Below are 18,421 nucleotides of genomic sequence, written 5' to 3'. Positions count from 1 at the left end.
TTGGAAAGTCTATGGGAGCCTGAACCCTATATCATTTCTGCTATTCCATATCCAGAGACTGACGTGTATGAGGTCAAGAAGCCAGGTCTGGCCCCTCAAACTGTACACCGGAATAGGATAAAGCGCTGTATGAGGGAGGATCTGCAAGGCCTCACAGCATTCTGTCCAGCACCTGTACAGGCACTTCCGCCAGTCTCAGAGGCTCCATCTAATCCGGCCTCTCTTGAGGATATGTTCTGAACTGAACCATTCCTCATGGCCATTGGCTATCAGGGAATTCCTATGAGCACCCCAGTTATCCTGCCTCCTGCGGCTCCGCCTCCTGCGGTTCCTCCTCCTCAATCAGTTGCTGTCAATGACCCCCAATTTGTTCCAGAACAAGCTACTCATGAAGCCAACCTCATGCTGAGACGGTCTGAGCACTCAACTCGGGGAACACTACCAATCCGCTATAGAGACCAAAGTCCTTAACCCCTTAGTGACCGCCATGCTGCCTTTTCACGGCGGTCACTAATGGGCTCTATTCCGATGCGTACGCCTTTTAACGGCGGCGCATCGGAATAGATCTGCGGCGCCGCGGGGGGTAAAATCTCCCTGCTCTCAGCTGCCGGAGGTAGCTGAGAGCTGGGAGAAGACACGGGGGGCCGCGGTGAGCGGTCCCCGGCAATGTGATCGCCGTTATTCACAGAATAACGGCGATCGCATTAGAATGAATGGCGGCTGTGCCATACACCATTTTTATCGCCACTGACCGTCTATTTTCGGTCAGTGGCGATAAAAATGCTGTGGGACAGGTCCCCTCACCTGTCCTGGTGTCATGGCCGCCGGCGATCTTCAGGGGGAGGCCCCCCTCCCCTCTGGGCGCCAAAGAAAACAAAATGGCGCACGCATGCGCTGTATGCTATGAGACAGAGCTGCCTGTCAGCTCCTGTCTCATAGCAACAGGGGAGGGACCAATCTGATTGGTCCCTCAGCAAATGTTGACTGTGATATACCTATCACAGTCATCATTTGCCCTGTGTTAGTAAACACAGCACAGGTCCTGTGCTGTGTCTCTCCCTTCTCTCCCTGTAGTTGATCTGGGAGAGAAGAGAGAGATACTACAAGACCTGTGCTGTGTAAAAGTGTCACACAAGCACAGAATACACATTCTGCGTCGCCCCTGTCCGCCGCCCTTGTCAAATAGCCCGTGTCCGTGACCCCTGTCCGTTGTTCGTGTCTGATCGCCCGTGTTAGTCACCCCCGTCCGTTTACAGTGTCTGATCGCCCCTGTCAGTCACTTTTGTCCGTTGTCAGTGTCTGATCACCCCTGTCAGTCACTCCTGTCCGCCGCCGTCTGTTGTCAGTGTCTGATCACCCCTGTCAGTCACTCCTGTCCATCACCGTCCGTTGTTAGTGTCTGATAGCCCCTGTCAGTCACTCCTGTCCTTCACCATCCGTTGTTAGTTTTTGATAGCTCCTGTCAGTCACTCCTGTCCGTTGTCAGTGTCTGATCGCCCCTGTCAGTCACTCCTGTCCGTCGCCGTCCGTTGTTAGTGTCTGATAGCCCCTGTCAGTCACTCCTGCCCGCCGTCACTGTCTGATCCCTCCCTGTGTGTGAAGAACCCCCACTTCACATATATATATATATATATATATATATATATTCTATATTTTTTCTGTTCTTGCTGGTTGTAAAATGTCCAGCAGATCATTCAGTGCAGAGCAGGCGTACGCCATGCTATGCTCTGGCAGCTCTGGGAGTGAGACTGACACTGCGTCAGATCCAGAATTTTTCCCGGATTCTGACGCCAGTGGTAGCAGTTCTGAGGAGTCTGTCTCTGCTAGACCCCGTATGGCGGCCGCAGCTGCAGTGCAGGTGTCGCAGCCTGGCCCCAGTCGTGTCCCTAGGGAAAGGGGTGTCCCTAGAGCTAGTGGCGTCCCTGTCAGCTTCTGGGATCCTGCCACTTCCTTCTCTCCCCAAATCCCCCCATTCACTGCCACTCCTGGGATCAACAGGGTTGTTAGCAACTACAACCCTGTAGATTTCTTTTATTTATTTGTGGGGGATGAGGTCCTAGGACTTATTGTCGAGCAGACAAATTTATATGCTCGGCAATACATCACCCAAAAGCCCACCTGCACCTATGCGACATCCTGGAGGCCCACAAGTGTCGCTGAAATAAAAAAATTTTTGGGCTTGACACTTCTGATGGGTGTAGTGAAAAAGCCCTCCATACGCAGCTACTGGAGTGGCCGGGCTACCCATAGCACCCCTGTATTCGCAGCAATCATGTCCCGCACCCGCTACGAGACCCTGATGCGTTTCATGCATTTTAATGACAACGCACAGTGCCCCCCAAGAAATGACCCAAATTTTGACCGCCTCTACAAATTAAGACCCCTATTATCCCTCCTCCAACAAACCTTCCTCAGTGTATACACCCCTGACAAGCAGCTGGCAGTGGACGAGTCCCTTATGAACTTCAAAGGCCGCCTTTCCTTCCGCCAGTTTATACCATCTAAGCGGGCGCGCTATGGTGTGAAGGTGTATAAGGTTTGCGAGAGCACCACTGGCTACACCTGCAATTTTTTTATTTATGAAGGGAGGGACCGCCAGCTTAACCCCCCAGGCTGCCCAGACACAGTTGGCGTCAGTGGGAAAATTGTGTGGGAGCTGATGGGGCCTTTCCTGCACAAAGGTTACCAGCTATACACTGATAATTTTTATTCCAGTGTCCCACTCTATAAATTGCTGCACGCTGCGAATACAGGGGCCTGTGGGACAGTCCGAAAAAGCAGGGTAGGACTCCCACCTGAATTGCTGTCCAGGCGGGTAGAAAGGGGGGCATCATTTGCGCTGGCAAGTGAAAACCTGCTCGCTGTCAAGTGGCATGACAGAAAGCAGGTCTTCATGATCACCACCCTGCACGCAGACACCTCAGTGGTGGTAAGGGAGAGGGGGGCCACCACTGACAGCACTAAACCTGCATGTGTCTGCGAGTACAATAGATTTATGGGTGGTGTGGACTTGTCAGACCAGGCGCTGCAACCATACCTGGTGAAGCGCAAAACCAGGGCCTGGTATAAGAAGGTGGCAGTCTACCTTATTCAGACTGCCACTTACAACGCCTTCGTGGTATATCAGAAGGCACAGGGGACGCTCACATTTCTGCAATTCCAGGAGGAGGTGATCGAGCGTCTCCTGTTTGATTCCCCTGCCCCTCAGGAGTCCTTTGAGTCTGAGGACGTGCTCAGACTCACAGAGCGCCACTTCCCACACCCTGTCCCTGCCACTGCCACCCGAAGGTACCCCCAAAAAAGATGTAAAGTTTGCAGAAAGAATGGAAGGAGGAGTGATTCACGTTTTTATTGCCCCACATGTCCATCCCAACCTGGCCTCTGTATTCACCCCTGCTTCGAAGTTTACCACACCGTGGCCCACTACTAAATTTATTTCTGAGGCGGCAAAAAGAGTGTGGGGGGGGGGGGTTATTCTTTATACGGACTAAATTTCTTTATAATTTATGTTTTATTTTGTGGTTTATTTCAGGAGATGCATTCTTTTTTTTTTTTTTTTCTGCACTGGGAAAAATGCCAAGGTTGGGAGGGAGGTAGGATTCATTTCAGGGAACAATTTCTCTATCATTTCTCTTTTATTTTGTGGTTTATTATTTATGGAGAGGTATTAATTTTTTAATGTTCAGCACTGGGGGAAAATGCCACGGTTGGGAGGGTTCCTTTCAGGGAACAATTTCTTTATAATTTCTCTTTTATTTTGTGGTTTATTATTTATGGAGAGGTATTCATTTTACAATTTTCTTCACTGGGAAATAAAAACCCCATAAGGTTCGGAGGGAGGGTTCCTTTCAGGAATCAATTTCTATACCATTTTTCTTTTATTTTGTGGTGTATTCTTTCAGGAGAGGTATTATATTTTTTGTCAAAATGGCATTTAATAATTTTAAGTGCTGTCCACACACTTCTTGCACTGTCATCAGTAATCTGATCCCACTCTCTGTTTCATGTACTTTTGTAATAGCTCATAGGGACCCCCAAAAAGTGACCCTGGCTATGTTTGCCCAAATAAATGAAACCATTGATCACGCTCCTAAATTCCTTAATTCTTACACCCCTAATGTCAATGCACCTTTTTGATGGCACAGCCAATTGTGCATATTTTTTTGGGACAATTAAAGGCAACATTACTTTTGAAAAGTAGCAGTTGTGATCATTTGATCATCTTTCAACTGTTCTTATGACTATGTCCACCCACAGAAGTCTGTTATTTCCATTCCTAATACTGTATTCTCATATGGGCATTATTTTTTTTTCTATTTTTTGAAGGCTATCTAATAATAAAGCTGGTCAATATCAATACACTATGGGCTTAAATACAAATTCTTCACTATGGGGACTAGTGATACTTTACTGTTCAGACGAATGGTAATGGACACGGTCTCTATATATTTTGAAAGTGATTGGTTGTTTTGTGCGCCTAACGGTTCCTACTTTCCCGGGCAGGGACCTGTTATGGTGTACCGCATCGCTTACCACATTCGTTCCTCATATAGAGATTGATGTGGCTACAGAGGTGTTGTATGACCAGTCACTATAAAGTAATAAACTTATCATAGCCCTACAAGTGTTCTTTCATATTTTGAAAAAAAAAGTCCAATTTTCCATACAGTTGGATCTTCCTCTTTTTTTATATATATATTGCGCTTCACTACAGAACTTTTTTTTTCCTGCTACATGTCCAACCAGAATGTTGTTCTTGATGTCATCAAAGTGACTCAAATGCGAGATTTCTGCTTCTGTGGCAAGACATAGTCATATTTACAGGTAGTTGCTGTTTTAGGGACATACCCCCTTAGGGGTACTCAGCTTTAATTCTCTGCTTTTTGTTGCCAATAGGGATTTCACAATTTTTACACCTGTTGATTTTTAAAATTTGTTTGTTAATTTACCCGCTGTGCATTGATTTTGACCAAAATATATTCCCTATGGGGTCTATTTTCCAAAATGTGGTCATTTTTGGGGGTTTCCTATAATTCTGGTAGCTCTATACCCCTCCAAATGAACAATGGGGCCTAATAGATTTTATTAAGCAAAATGGGTGCTCTAAAATCATTGGATCCCGCTGTGTGTCCATACATTGAGTTAGGGCCACAATAGTTATATTTTTGAACTCAGAAGAAATGGGATGATAAATTAGGGGGTGCCTTTTCTCATTGTTATGTGTGAAAGACGGAAAACATGTCTTTAAAATGACACGTTGAAAAAAAAAAAAAAAAGAACATTTTGACACTTTCACCTGCTTTGAATTAATTCTGTCCAAACACTGTGGGGTTAAAATACTCACTGTACCCCTAGATGAATTCCTTAGGGGGTCTAGTTTCCAAAATGGGGTCATTTGTGGGGGTTCCTATTATTCTGGCAGCTCTATACCCCTCCAAGTGAACAGTGGGGCCTAATAGATTTTTTTAAAGCAAAATGGGTGCTCTAAAATCATTGGATCCCGCTGTGTGTCCAAACATTGAGTTAGGGGCACAATGGTCATATGTCTGAACTCAGAAGAAGTGGGGCAATAAATTAGGGGGTGCATTTTCTCCTTATCATGCATTTAGAAAGGATAACATGTCTTTAAAGTGACACAAAGAAAAAAAAAAAAGAAAATTTTGTCACTTTCACCTGCTTTGAAATAATTATGTCCAAACACTGTGGGGTTAAAATACTCACTATACGCCTAGATAAATTCCTTAGGGGGTCTAGTTTCCAAAATGGGGTCATTTGTGGGGGTTTTCTATTGTTCTGGCAGCTCTATACCCCTCCAAGTCAACAGTGGGGCCTTATAGATTTTCAAGCTAAATTGGTGCTCTGAAAACCACAAAGTGCTCCCTTCATTTGGAGCCCTGCCGTGCGCCTAGACATTGAGTTAGGGGCACAATGGTCATATGTCTGAACTCAGAAGAAATGGGGCAATAAAAAGCAGATTAAGTGAACCATACCAGATGTCCAAAATTTGGTCTGGTCATTAAGGCCCAAATGGGCTTGGTCCCTAAGGGGTTAAACTGTTCCTGTTTTGTTGTTGTTCCTGTGTGATTAAAAAGTTCTATGCAACGTTCAAGGTTCGTGCCTGGTCCTCCTGACCAAGTTCCCTTATTATCATCCAGCTATGTGCTGATGGACACTCATTGACCAAACTGTTCTTGTGCCTGTCCCAGAGCCTTTTACATGGACGATGTTCTATGTTGCCTAAAGAGACTCTACCACACAGAGACACTTACCCAGTTCTTCCTAAAACACTTTTCATGATTATGTGATTGTCAGAGGTTTATTATTGTATTTCATGATTGCACTTCAGTAGTCAAAAGTCTATTTTCTTGTCAGAGTCATATATATATATATATATATATATATTTTCCTACCTCTGAGTAAGCAGAAAAGTCATTTAGATAGTCTCAGAGTAAAGTGTGTCTTTTGAAAAAGTATTTTCTCACATTGTATATTTTCATGTCAGAGTCAGACAGTTTCCTCCTCCTCTGAGTAAAGAAGTCAGTCTACATATTTATATCTATAGCCTCAGAGAAAGTGTATTTTCTAAAGAGTGTATTTTTCAGAAGAATCTTCTGTTTTCTCCATGCATAGTATTATTGTATCTACAGCTGGAAAGATTATTGGAGCCAGTTTTCTTCAGATGTCTTCAGAGTTATGTGAGCCAATCCTCCTCCAGACCTCGCAGTATTTGTTGTCTTTTGCATTTCCCTTCCTTTTGTTTCCAGTGTCTGTTCACCCCTGTCTTGTCCCTACACACCGTAGTTGCTACACATAGTCATACTTAACCTTTACATTTGTTCGTACATATTGCACCTTGGATACCTTTTCGTGTGTTTGGCCTATGGAGTGCTTGTGTGGTATGATTGAGTGGTGTGTATGAGGGTACCCAGATGTATGCTTTCTTTTGTTATTTAATTATTTTCTCTTTCAGGTGTCCAAGACACTTCGCACAGACACCCAAGGCAGTACACAGGTCTTCACAGTTTTCTTTCCAGTAGGGTAACTCATTGTCATTAGAAACCTACTGTCAAACTGACTGGAATATTGAGGGTCCCCCGCCAGCAGTTAAGTAGTCCTGACTTCCATGTCAGATGGTCCACGCACTTAACTACCTGTAACCAGAGTACGTTAGGCACCCCTAGGTGAAGTCCTGCCACTAGGGTTTTCTTTCTCTTCATATTTCTTTTGTCACCTGTGCCTTGAGCATGGGAAACACACATCTACATATTCACTTACACTAACATTCCTTCCTCTTGTCTTGTTGTCCTGGTCCTCTATGTTCATTCGGCCACATCTACCTCAACTTGTGGTTCGCCGAGGTCGGCTCATTTCTAGTAGGGAGGTATGCAGTGTCCCAGAACAGCCCTTCTTATGCTCACACTTTTCTTATAACCAGTTCTGTTCTGGAAAGCTATGGTCCACTGCAAACTGCGTGTATTGTCACCCCTGCAGTATTCAGGTCTGCTATTTCATTCATTTATTGCATGTATATTCAGGTATCAGTGCCTAATGGTATTATGTCGCCTCCCAGTGTTCAAGTATGGTACTTCTCATGTATATTTCTCTGTATATGCCTAATTGTGTGATGATGCAATGGCTGGATGTCACGTGACTGTGCCCTGCTTCCATGGTAACTCCAATGGTTATCGAGCTTTTGGCTGGGGCTTACCATGTGACTTCCTGTGCTACGGGAGTGTATCTCCTGCCCCAGAGGGGATAGGGTGAGTTGCTCTGCCGTTCCTGTTCAGTCGAGTCTTGTCCTCCACCTTCAGGAGACAAGTTCTGTCCGTCCTCTCTCCCTGCTAAGAGAGGCCTGCGTGTGCTCTGCTGCTCCAGTCCACTGGCTGTGTTCCTGTCTCAAGTCTCAAGATTCTCATCTGGGTGCCATTCTTCATTCATTCCTCTCATCATCATCTTCTCTAATCCTTAACTGCAAGTATTTCAGTCAAGTCTCATTCCACCCAGCATCTCAACTTTAGTTTCACTACTACTCCCATCATTCAGCACGCTACTCTCACAGCCTATTGCAGCATCACCCATTACTCTGCTTTATTCAAGTTTGCCTTATTCCCGGTTGCATCCAGAGAGACTGTTGCTACTAGTTACCACCGTTACAATAAATATACAACTACCGTTGTTTCTGAACTTTGGCATTGGTGTGATAATTGGTGCCCTGACTAAGGACAACGAAGAATCGCATGCCCAGTATTCCCGCATGGTCAGGAGCCCGGTTTCCAGCTGTATCACCCTCGTGCCTACACCGTGACCACATTATCCTACAGCTGCCCCGGTTCCTGCCTGTTAGCACCATCTATACTGCGGAGTGGCCCCTAGGGGTCTGGGGCATAGCATACTCACTTGGGCCAGCGCAGTCCTCTGGCGTTTTTTCTCCTAGCTCCCTGGCGTGACAACACTCCTGTTCTGGGGAGCTGGGAGAATGAAGGAACGCTGGGGGATTGTGCTGGGCCAAGGGAGTATGTGTATTTTTTGTTATGGGGCCCCATGAATCCTAGCTACTTCCCTGGCTCTCTGATTAGCCTCTGGGGACCAGAGCTCAGGAAGAAGAAAGTATCTGTTGAGGAGTGTGAGTATTTTTTTATTTCTATTTTTATGGGGGGCACTGCATGGGTGGGTGTGTGTGGCTGTGTGTGGCTGTGTGTGTGCTATGGCTGCAGCAGGCTGTGTGTGTGTATGCTACGGCTGCAGCAGGCTGTGTGTGTGTGCTATAGCTGCAGCAGGCTGTGTGGGTGTGTGTGTGTATGCTATGGCTACAGCAGGCTGTGTGTGTGTGCGTGCGTGCTATTGCTTGCCCCCACAGTGACCCTCAACATCACTATGTGTGACTCTATCAGTATGGCTGACCCCTCTGTGTCACAGCTATCTGGCACTGTTAGCAGTGTTACTTTGTGTATGGTGAATATTAGTTAGAAACATCGAAGATTGTCAGCAGGAAAATCACCTGCTCCATCTAATGTAGTTCTGAGTTGTTCAGGACATGGAGGCTGGAGACTGGCTGCATCCACTGCACACACAGGAGAAGCTGCTTTATATACAATATTCCTTATTCCCTCAGAAGTCGCCCCAGGATCATGTAGGACATTAGGGAGAAGCTGCTGAGCCAGTGTGATAGATAACTCCCCTGGCATCTGACCGGCCATTTATGAAGGAGTCGGAGTCGGAGTCAGTCCTGATAAAATTCAGGAGTCCGAGTCGGAGTTGGAGTCGGAGCTGCGGCTTACCGACTCCACAGCCCTGGCATCACTGGAGGGTCAACTATGACTAGCAGGGATATCACTGGGGGGTTAACTATTACTAGCAGGGACATCACTGGGGGGTTAACTATAACTAGCAGGGACATCACTGGGGGGTTAACTATGACCAGCAGGAACATCACTGGGGGGTTAACTATGACTAGCAGGGACATCACTGGGGGGTTAACTATGACCAGCAGGGACATCACTGGGGGGTTAACTATGACTACCAGGGACATCACTGGGGGTTAACTATGACCAGCAGGGACATCACTGGGGGTTAACTATGACCAGTAGGGACATCACTGGGGGTTAACTATGACTACCAGGGACATCACTGAGGGGTTAACTATGACTACCAGGGACATCACTGGGGGTTAACTATGACTACCAGGGACATCACTGGGGGGTTAACTATGACTAGCAGGGACATCACTGGGGGGTTAACTATGACTAGCAGGGACATCACTGGGGGGTTAACTATGACTAGCAGGGACATCACTGGGGGGTTAACTATGACTAGCAGGGACATCACTGGGGGGTTAACTATGACTACCAGGGACATCACTGGGGGGTTAACTATGACCAGCAGGGACATCACTGGGGGTTAACTATGACTACCAGGGACATCACTGGGGGGTTAACTATGACCAGCAGGGACATCACTGGGGGTTAACTATGACTACCAGGGACATCACTGGGGGGTTAACTATGACTACCAGGGACATCACTGGGGGGTTAACTATGACTACCAGTGACTACCAGGGACATCACTGGGGGGGGTTAACTATGACTAACAGGGACCTCACTAGGGGTAACTCTGGCTACGGGGCATCACTAAGGATTCACATTAGGTACAAGTGCATCACAGAGGGTTAACTACAATAGCAGGGGCGCTAAGGGAACAATACTTTGCCTTGCCCTGGGTCCTGCGCACCCACGCTACCCCACTGCCGCACACAGTATAACATTGAGTGCTGCCCTCGAATGATTTTATTAATGCTCGAATGGCTCTCAACACGGAATAGGTTCCCCGCCCTTGGTGTGCGGCTAGTGTGTATGGGTGCTGGTGTGTAGGGAAAAATTACAGAGTCCCAGTGATATAAAAATACAACAGCTTTACTGTGAAGTCTCTTAGTAGTACAATACACTTTTGTAAAAAATAAATCTTTACACGGACTTAAGTACTTGAACTCATTTGTGCTTGAGGAGATGCTTGCAGTAGTAGAGTGGAAAAGAGGTAGTTGTAGCGGTGCTTGAAGAGTTGAAAATAGAGTAGAGTAGAAGAGTTGGTCGAGGGAGTCCTAACCCAATGTAGCAATGGACTATGCCGGAACTTGAGAGAATACTAGTAAAGTGTCAGGAATGTGCCTTTGCAGTTCCCTGTTAATGGCATACAATGGTGGAAAGGAGTGTGTGCAAGAGAAAGAAAGAGGTTAGAAGCAGAGAGCATCTCCTATAGGTCAGCAAGCGCACATGGTACACATAAAACAGTAACCCATTACTAATCTGTGCAATACATATATAAAAGATACTGACATCTAGTGGCAAAACCTTAGAGCACACATCTGCAAAATATCATCCTTCTTCCGTATTTTGCTGATTCGCAGCACGGTAGCAGTGATTGGCTGATGGGGAGCGAGGGGAGCCAGGAGCCTCACACACAGCCGCGGCGCTGAGCAGGTAATGTATGCTCCAGGCCGGGGGCGGCTGGGCGGTTAAAGGGGCCGGCTCACATATCCACAGTGGAATGAAAATTCCACTGCGGATATGTAACCCCATAGACCATGGTCCCCAAACTACGGCCCGCGGGCCGCATGCGGCCCCCCGAGGCCGTTTATCCGGCCCCCGCCGCACTTCCGGAAGGGACAACTCTTTCATTGGTGGTCAGTGAGAAGACTGCTCTCACTGATCACCTATAAAAGAGCTACCCCTTCCGGATCACGCCAGCCCCTGCCCTGCATCCACACTGCCGCCGACATCCCGGCCGGAGGGATCCCCCAGCAGATGCAGCAACGTCATCACTGCCCCTGCCGGAGGATCCCTCAGAGATCATTTCCAGGTTACATCCGGGGCAGGGGGTTGGGGGGCCATGTGCAATGGACCGCAGATCCCAGAGCAGTGTGAGATGTCGGCCCTGCAGCCTGCCTTCTCCGTGCCGCACGGACCACCAACCCCCCGCCCCGGATGTAACCTGGAAATTATCTCTGAGGGATCCTCCGGCAGGGGCAGTGATGACGTTGCTGCATCTGCTGGGGGATCCCTCCGGCGACTGACTGGCTGAAGAGGAGAGAAAAGGCACTATTAGGTGAGTATAATAATTGTTTTTTGGAGGGGGGGCATTATAACTATATGGGGGACATTGCAGGGGGACAATATAACTATATGGGGGACACTGCAGGGGGACAATATAACTATATGGGGGACATTGCAGGGGGACAATATAACTATATGGGTACACTGCAGGGGGACAATATAACTATATGGGGGACAATATAACTATATGGGGACATTGCAGGGGGACAATATAACTATATGGGGGACACTGCAAGGGGACAATATAACTATATGGGGGACATTGCAAGGGGACAATATAACTATATGGGGGACATTGCAGGGGGACATTATTACTATATGGGGGACATTGCAGGGGGACAATATTACTATATAGAGAGCACAACAGGGAGCATTATTACTATATGGGGGACAATGCAGGGACACATTATTAATATATGGGGTGAGGGGGCTGGTTGAGGGTGTAAAGGGGGAGTTAGGGGAAGCTGGTTGAGGGGGGAGTGAGGGGTTGAGTGGGGGTGGGGTGAGGGGTGGAAAGAAAGAGGGATGCTTTTACTTTTGGGGGGGGGGGAGGTTGTGGCATTTTGCATTGGGATTTGATTATAGTTTGTTTTTTTATAGTCCGGCCCTCCGACGGTCTTAGGGACAGTGAACTGGCCCCCTGTGTGAAAAGTTTGGGGACCCCTGCCATAGACCTTCACACCACCAGGATCCACAGCTGATTTTGCTGTAAACTCGCAGCGTGAAATACGCTGCGGATCTGGTACGTGTAATATTTTTCGTGTTGAAAACAAAGGTAGTACACTTTGTTATATTCTATGTATTAGCTCCCTTGTGGTGCATTTACTGTATGTGATCGTTGCTCCTGTTACTATACCAGATTGTCGCCACTGTTACTGTATGTAATTGTTGCACTTGTTACTATACCAGATTGTCGCCACTGTTACTGTATGTAATTGTTGCACTTGTTACTATACCAGATTGTCGCCACTGTTACTGTATGTAATTGTTGCACTTGTTACTATACCAGATTGTCGCCACTGTTACTGTACGTGATTGTCGCTCCTGTTATTATACCAGATTGTCACACTGTTACTGTATGTGATTGTTGCTCCTGTTATTATACCAGATTGTCGCCACTGTTATTGTATGTGATCGTCGCTCCTGTTACTATACCAGATTGTTGCCACTTTTATTGTAGGTGAACCTCGCTCCTGTTACTATATCAGATTGTCACCACTGTTACTGTACGTGAAATTTGATCAATTTGCTACTAAATTTTTAAGCCCTATAATATTCTAAAAAAATAACAGGACCTTTACCAAACAAAGCTGACACAGAGTGAACATATTGTAAATGCAAGAATCACTTGCATAAGTTGTATCTTAAAGTTATTACAGATCGGTCAGATTTGAAAAATACCACCTGGTCTTAAAGGGAATCGGTCATGTTGAAAATTGGGGCAAAACTCACCCTACTCCATAATAAAGATGTGTATACTTAGGGACCTATTCCACCGGACGATTATCGTTCAGATTATCGTTAAATCGTTCAAATCTAAACAATAATCGTTCGGTTGAAATGCAGTTAACGATTAACGACCGAACGAGAAATCGTTGATCGCTTTATAAGACCTGGACCTCGTTCGGTCCTTCGCAATAGATACGAAGGCAATAGCGAATAAATAGCAAAGAAAAAAACGATCGCAATTACGATCATAATTAACGATTATCATGGAAATGATTCCATGGAAATGAGTGAACGTTTTCAGGTTTTTCGCAATAGCGGTCGTTTGAGATTGTTAATTGTTAACGATTATGCGAACAATAATCATCTGGTGGAATAGGGCCCTTACTGTACGTGATTGTTACTCCTGTTGCTATACCAGATTGTCGCCACTGTTAATGTGCGTGAAATTTGATCGATTTGCTACTAAACCTCTAAAACCTATAAAATTCAAAAAAATAAAAGGACCTTTACCAAATAATGCTGACACAGAGTAGGTATATTGTAAATGCAAGAATCACTTGGATAATGTGTGTGTTAAAGTTATTAGAGATCGGTCAGATTTGAAAAATACCACCTGGTCTTAAAGGGAATCTGTCATGTTGGAAACCGGGGCAAAACTCACCCTACTCCGTAATAAAGGTGTGTATACTTACCCTCTTTGTCCTGGTGGTGCTCTGGATGCAAAGAAATTCCCGCTTCTCTTTTTCACATTCATTATGCTAATGAGCATAGATGGGTCCGACATTCATTGCAAATCACTGTCCGTCATCCAGATGTCACCAGGACTGAAAGGGTAAGTATGCAAATCTTTATTACAGGGTAGGGTGGGCTGTGTCCTGGTCTCCAGAATGAGAGGTTCCCTTTAACAGCAAAAGTGGCTGCGGAGAGGAGGGGTTGTCTGGATAACCCCTTTAACAGGTAACTATACCAAAGCTGGATTTATGGTGTCAGTGATGACATTACATCTATCCGCCCTGTACCCTGTACAAACAATAACTCTAAGGTCATTGTTGTTGCAGCCGCTTTCAAAGCTAGGAAAACCTTGTGACTCTGCAATATAACAATAGGAATATTGTTATATAAAATATATCTTGGTGAAGGCCATTGTTAGGAAGGGCAGCCTGGAGCCAAACATCTGATTGTTTAGTAATATTTGGTAGCAATGACAGCAAGTAGTGAACCCTGCAAAACACACAATGATGCTACTGCTTCCCATAGAGCGTGTCTAAGAAAAAAAGATACACAGCTCAAAAAATAAATGGAGCACTTAAACAACACAATATAACTCCAAGTACATCAAACTTCTGTGAAATCAAATGGGCACATCTGGGACATCATGTCTCGCTCCATCTGTGGTCTCCCTACTAGTATGTTACACCCCTCACAAACGTCTGTACTTCAAGTAACTGAGGCAGTGAAGTAGTACCTAAGTTTTGCCACAAGACGTCACTATTGTATGTAACTGTACTTATATTTTGCACAGCTGCAGGTAACAAAAGGGTTATTGTTTGTTGTAATCTGTACACCAATGAGGACCTTCTCTTCTTCTCTACCTATCTCTAAGCTCTTTTCTCTATATACTTTCTTCTCCACCACTCACAGGGGACATTACACCTTCTGTAGGAAGTTGTCACATGGTGAGAGGAAGTATACACTCACTCTTAGTCAGTCTTAGGTTCCTGTGTAGAGCAGACGCACATGAGAGACTCAGACACCAGTTTCTTTGAAAGCAGCACTTCTACACACTATGCAGTGCTAAACTACTCAAAGGAAAGAAGTGAGAGAAACCCCAACTCACGCCGAGAACAAGTCTAAAGGTGCAGGACGGTATCCTATAGCAGAGGAACTGATCTGGATAGAGCAAAGTTGCTAGAAGCCTACATACTCTATCTAGCAGCGCAGGTGTCACAAGGTAAATTGGCCACCTTGCTCAACTCAGGTAACAAGGTCTGTGGCTTGTGTCACCCTCATAGGACAGGTCACCCGACACTGGTGGGGAAACAGGTGGTACACAACAGATAAGGTCAAAACAAGGGCACAAGTAAAAGTCTACTTTCAAGTCTTCAGTATTCTACTTCTTCTAAAGTTCCTAAAGTTTCTGGACTCTAAGTACAAACTCGCCACTCTAAAATAAAAGCAGGTGCGCCTCCGTCACAACACTTTACCATCTGGCTGAGCTATATCTCGACAACCGCTACAGCAGTGGCGTCACGTGTTACCACATAGCAAGTGACCGGTCGTCCACCCACCACCGTGGGCACCACAGTTCTTCAATATACAGAAAAAAACTGGTGGTATCCATTTTGACGCTAAACCCTTTTTGAAAATCTGCCTGGTTTCTCCCATGTAGTAAGAGAGAAAAACTCTCGGCTCTGGTGTCAGTTTTGAGGTCAAAATCCCCTCTTCATCAGGCATATCATGGTTACAAATCAGCTTACATTTATATTAAAAAGACAATGGGTGACCCGAGACAGTTTGTCCGCCCCCGGTTGTCATCCTGACGTCGCTCTGAACTTCCAAGTTCTATCAAGCCATATCAATACATAAAAAACACATCCAATATAAAAAAAAATTGGTAACTATTTGGTAAGTATACAGACTACAACAGATATGAGCTCACAGGGTGGTGAGTACAGCTACGGGCTCACGGGGGGGGGGGGAGTACTTTTACAGGCTCACAGGGTGGTAAGTACAGTTATTGGTTCACAGGGTGGTGGGTGCAGCTATGGGCTCACAGGGTGGTGAGTGCAGCTATGGGCTCACAGGGTGGTGAGTGCAGCTACGGGCTCACAGGGGGGTGAGTGCAACTACGGGCTCACAGGGTGGTAAGTACAGTTATTGGTTCACAGGGTGGTGAGTACCGGTACGGGCTCACAGGGTGGGAATATACCTATGGGCTCACAGGGTGGGAGTACCGGTACGGGCTCACAGGGTGGGAGTACACCTAGGGGCTCACAGGGTGGTGAGTACACCTAGGGGCTCACAGGGTGGTGAGTACACGTAGGGGCTCACAGGGTGGTGAGTACACCTAGGGGCTCACAGGGTGGTGAGTACACCTAGGGGCTCACAGGGTGGTGAGTACAGCTATGGGATCACAGGGTGGTGAGTGCAGCTATGGGATCATAGGGTTTTGTACCCTGTGAGCCCATATCTGTTGTAGTCTGTATACTTACCATTAGGCCATCTAGATATGCTGTTCTGAGAGCCATGGGCTGGGCGATATGGCCGAAAAATAAAAACTCACATTTTTTTTTTACATTATATACAATTATCGACTTAAATCTCTATTTTATTTTTCTAAATAACTTAAAATGTTATTGGTGTTTGAGGCAGCAGCCGTGCTGCTTCACACTGTGACCCCCCCCCCTATTGTAAAGGAATGGGAATACAGGCTGTCATTATGGGGGGCACTATGGCTGGCACTCTTATTGTCTAGCACAGTGTACTTTCCACTCCATATATACATTATTCTTGATGTAATAGCATTAGTGACAATCTATGCACAGGAGCGTAGCTAGGATTTAGGAGGCCCCATAGCAAAAAAATTTAAGGGGCCCCCCTCCCCTACACACAACACAACGCACTGCATATATAAATAGATTTATCTGCTTTACTGCTGGTGCACTGAAAACCCCTGACCTCTGCATGGAGCTCTGCACATTTTCCTACTTGATTGCTCAGCTGGAGAACAGAGGTCAGAGGTTATCAGAGCAGTGAAGCAGAGATCTCTGTCTTCTGCTTGTTAACCCTTTTCTTTGTGTTGCAGTATGTAAGTAGACATTGGGTCACTTACACACTGCAGTACATAAGGAGTTAAGCTGAAGGACACACACTCTTATCTTCGCCCCCAGGCCCCCCTCCTGCATGGGCCCCATAGCAACTGCCTACCCTGCCTCTATGGTAGCTACGCCACTGTCTATGCATCCCCAGTCCCTTCTCCACAAATCCCAGCTTGCCAAGCCACAGGCCCATCTATAACACCTCCTCCTCTGTACATAATACCCTCTCCTACATACAGTATAACATCATGACCGTAATATGTCACATTCTCAGCACTATATACACAACCAATACCAGTTACCTCACTGTACGCAGCTGCTGCTGCCGGCTGACTGCCCTGCCACCTACCCCTCCCTCATCACAGGTGATAGCTTAGATACACTAGCACTGCAGACTGTATATTACATGACAGAGGTTTAGACAGCATCACACAAAATACAGTAGGTTAGATACATTGGCCCATTAGACAGCATCACACACAATAGGATTAGATATACTGGTTTATCAGAAAGCTTTACGCACAACTGTCCAGAGCAGTAGGTAATCCCTATAGAAAACATCTCCTGCTCTGGACAGTTCCTGACATGGACAGTGGTGGCAGCAGAGAGCACTGTGTCAGACTGGAGAGAATACAACACTTCCCGCAGGACATACAGCAGCTGATAAGTACTGGAAGACTTAATAGAAGTACTTTAAAAATCTAAATAACTTTCTGACACCAGTTCTGTCACTCCTTTAAATGTTCACGTGAGGAAGTGATGAGAAATCTCACTCTGGTTACGTAGTTACAATGTACAATCCCCATGTGATCAGTATTAGTATTGGTATTATAGGACTTTACCATTAATTACATGTACACCAGTCCCTGTGAGGAGGAGGAGGAGAGAACCTGCAGGGTGTGAGCTCCTGCCTCCTGCACCTGGGGATGATCCTCCCATAGCCTCCCACTGTATTACATGACATCTCCCATGTACTGGACATAGAGGGATACAGACAGGACGCACATCCTGGTGAGTGTTACTTTCTAGTCTTATAAACTCTAGTAATCTGCAAGCATAGGGAATACTGTATATAGGCAGACAATCAAGCTGCTGGTCTTGTGGTACTCTTGCTGTGCTGTATATATATATATATATATATATATATATATATATATATATATATATGCAAAAAAGGGGTCCATGGAGCCTCAGTTACGAGTCTCAAAACACAGGAATAGCCAGATATCCCTATTTAGGTCCCAAAGCTCGCAACAGAGTGAGGACCTGAGGGACTACATATCAGGGTGGTTTGGTGCTCTCCCCACTAGGAGGCACCCCTTGGCAATGGGCTTCCTTCTCTGGAGATAAAGGGATATCTGGCTATTCCTGTGTTTTGAGACTCGTAACTGAGGCTCCACGGACCCCTTTTTTGCATATTCAAATTTTGTATGGGACAATCAATGGAGACTCGTAAATGAGTACTCCATTGGAATTTTTCACTGTTCTCCCTGAGTTCAGTGATTGTTGTGTTTTGTTGGTCTATATATATATATATATATATATATA

At 45.9% G+C, this 18,421-nt stretch overlaps 2 protein-coding genes across 2 annotated transcripts in view; both read left to right on the top strand.

Moving 5' to 3' along the window:
- Nucleotides 1-1,678: 1,678 nt before the first annotated feature.
- LOC138789365 (piggyBac transposable element-derived protein 4-like) lies at nucleotides 1,679-3,430 on the top strand. The gene has a single exon (XM_069967976.1). It carries the CDS (start codon nucleotides 1,679-1,681, stop codon nucleotides 3,428-3,430), a length of 1,752 nt encoding a protein of 583 aa, XP_069824077.1.
- A 14,366-nt stretch (nucleotides 3,431-17,796) lies between these two features.
- The window catches only part of LOC138790089 (putative defense protein 3), a 42,679-nt gene continuing 42,054 nt past the window's right edge, over nucleotides 17,797-18,421 (top strand). The window contains exon 1 of the mRNA XM_069969045.1: nucleotides 17,797-17,884. The gene's annotated coding sequence lies outside the window, so the exon portion shown is untranslated. The remainder of the gene's footprint in view (nucleotides 17,885-18,421) is intronic.

The sequence above is a fragment of the Dendropsophus ebraccatus genome, chromosome 4 (assembly GCF_027789765.1).
Source record: "Dendropsophus ebraccatus isolate aDenEbr1 chromosome 4, aDenEbr1.pat, whole genome shotgun sequence".
In the NCBI taxonomy this organism is placed as follows: domain Eukaryota; kingdom Metazoa; phylum Chordata; class Amphibia; order Anura; family Hylidae; genus Dendropsophus; species Dendropsophus ebraccatus.
This window is presented reverse-complemented; position numbering and strand designations above follow the sequence as displayed.

What these genes read in the sequence shown, in the direction of transcription:
- LOC138789365 (XM_069967976.1), top strand. Translation starts at nt 1,679, where the DNA reads ATGTCCAGCAGATCATTCAGTGCAGAGCAGGCGTACGCCATGCTATGC.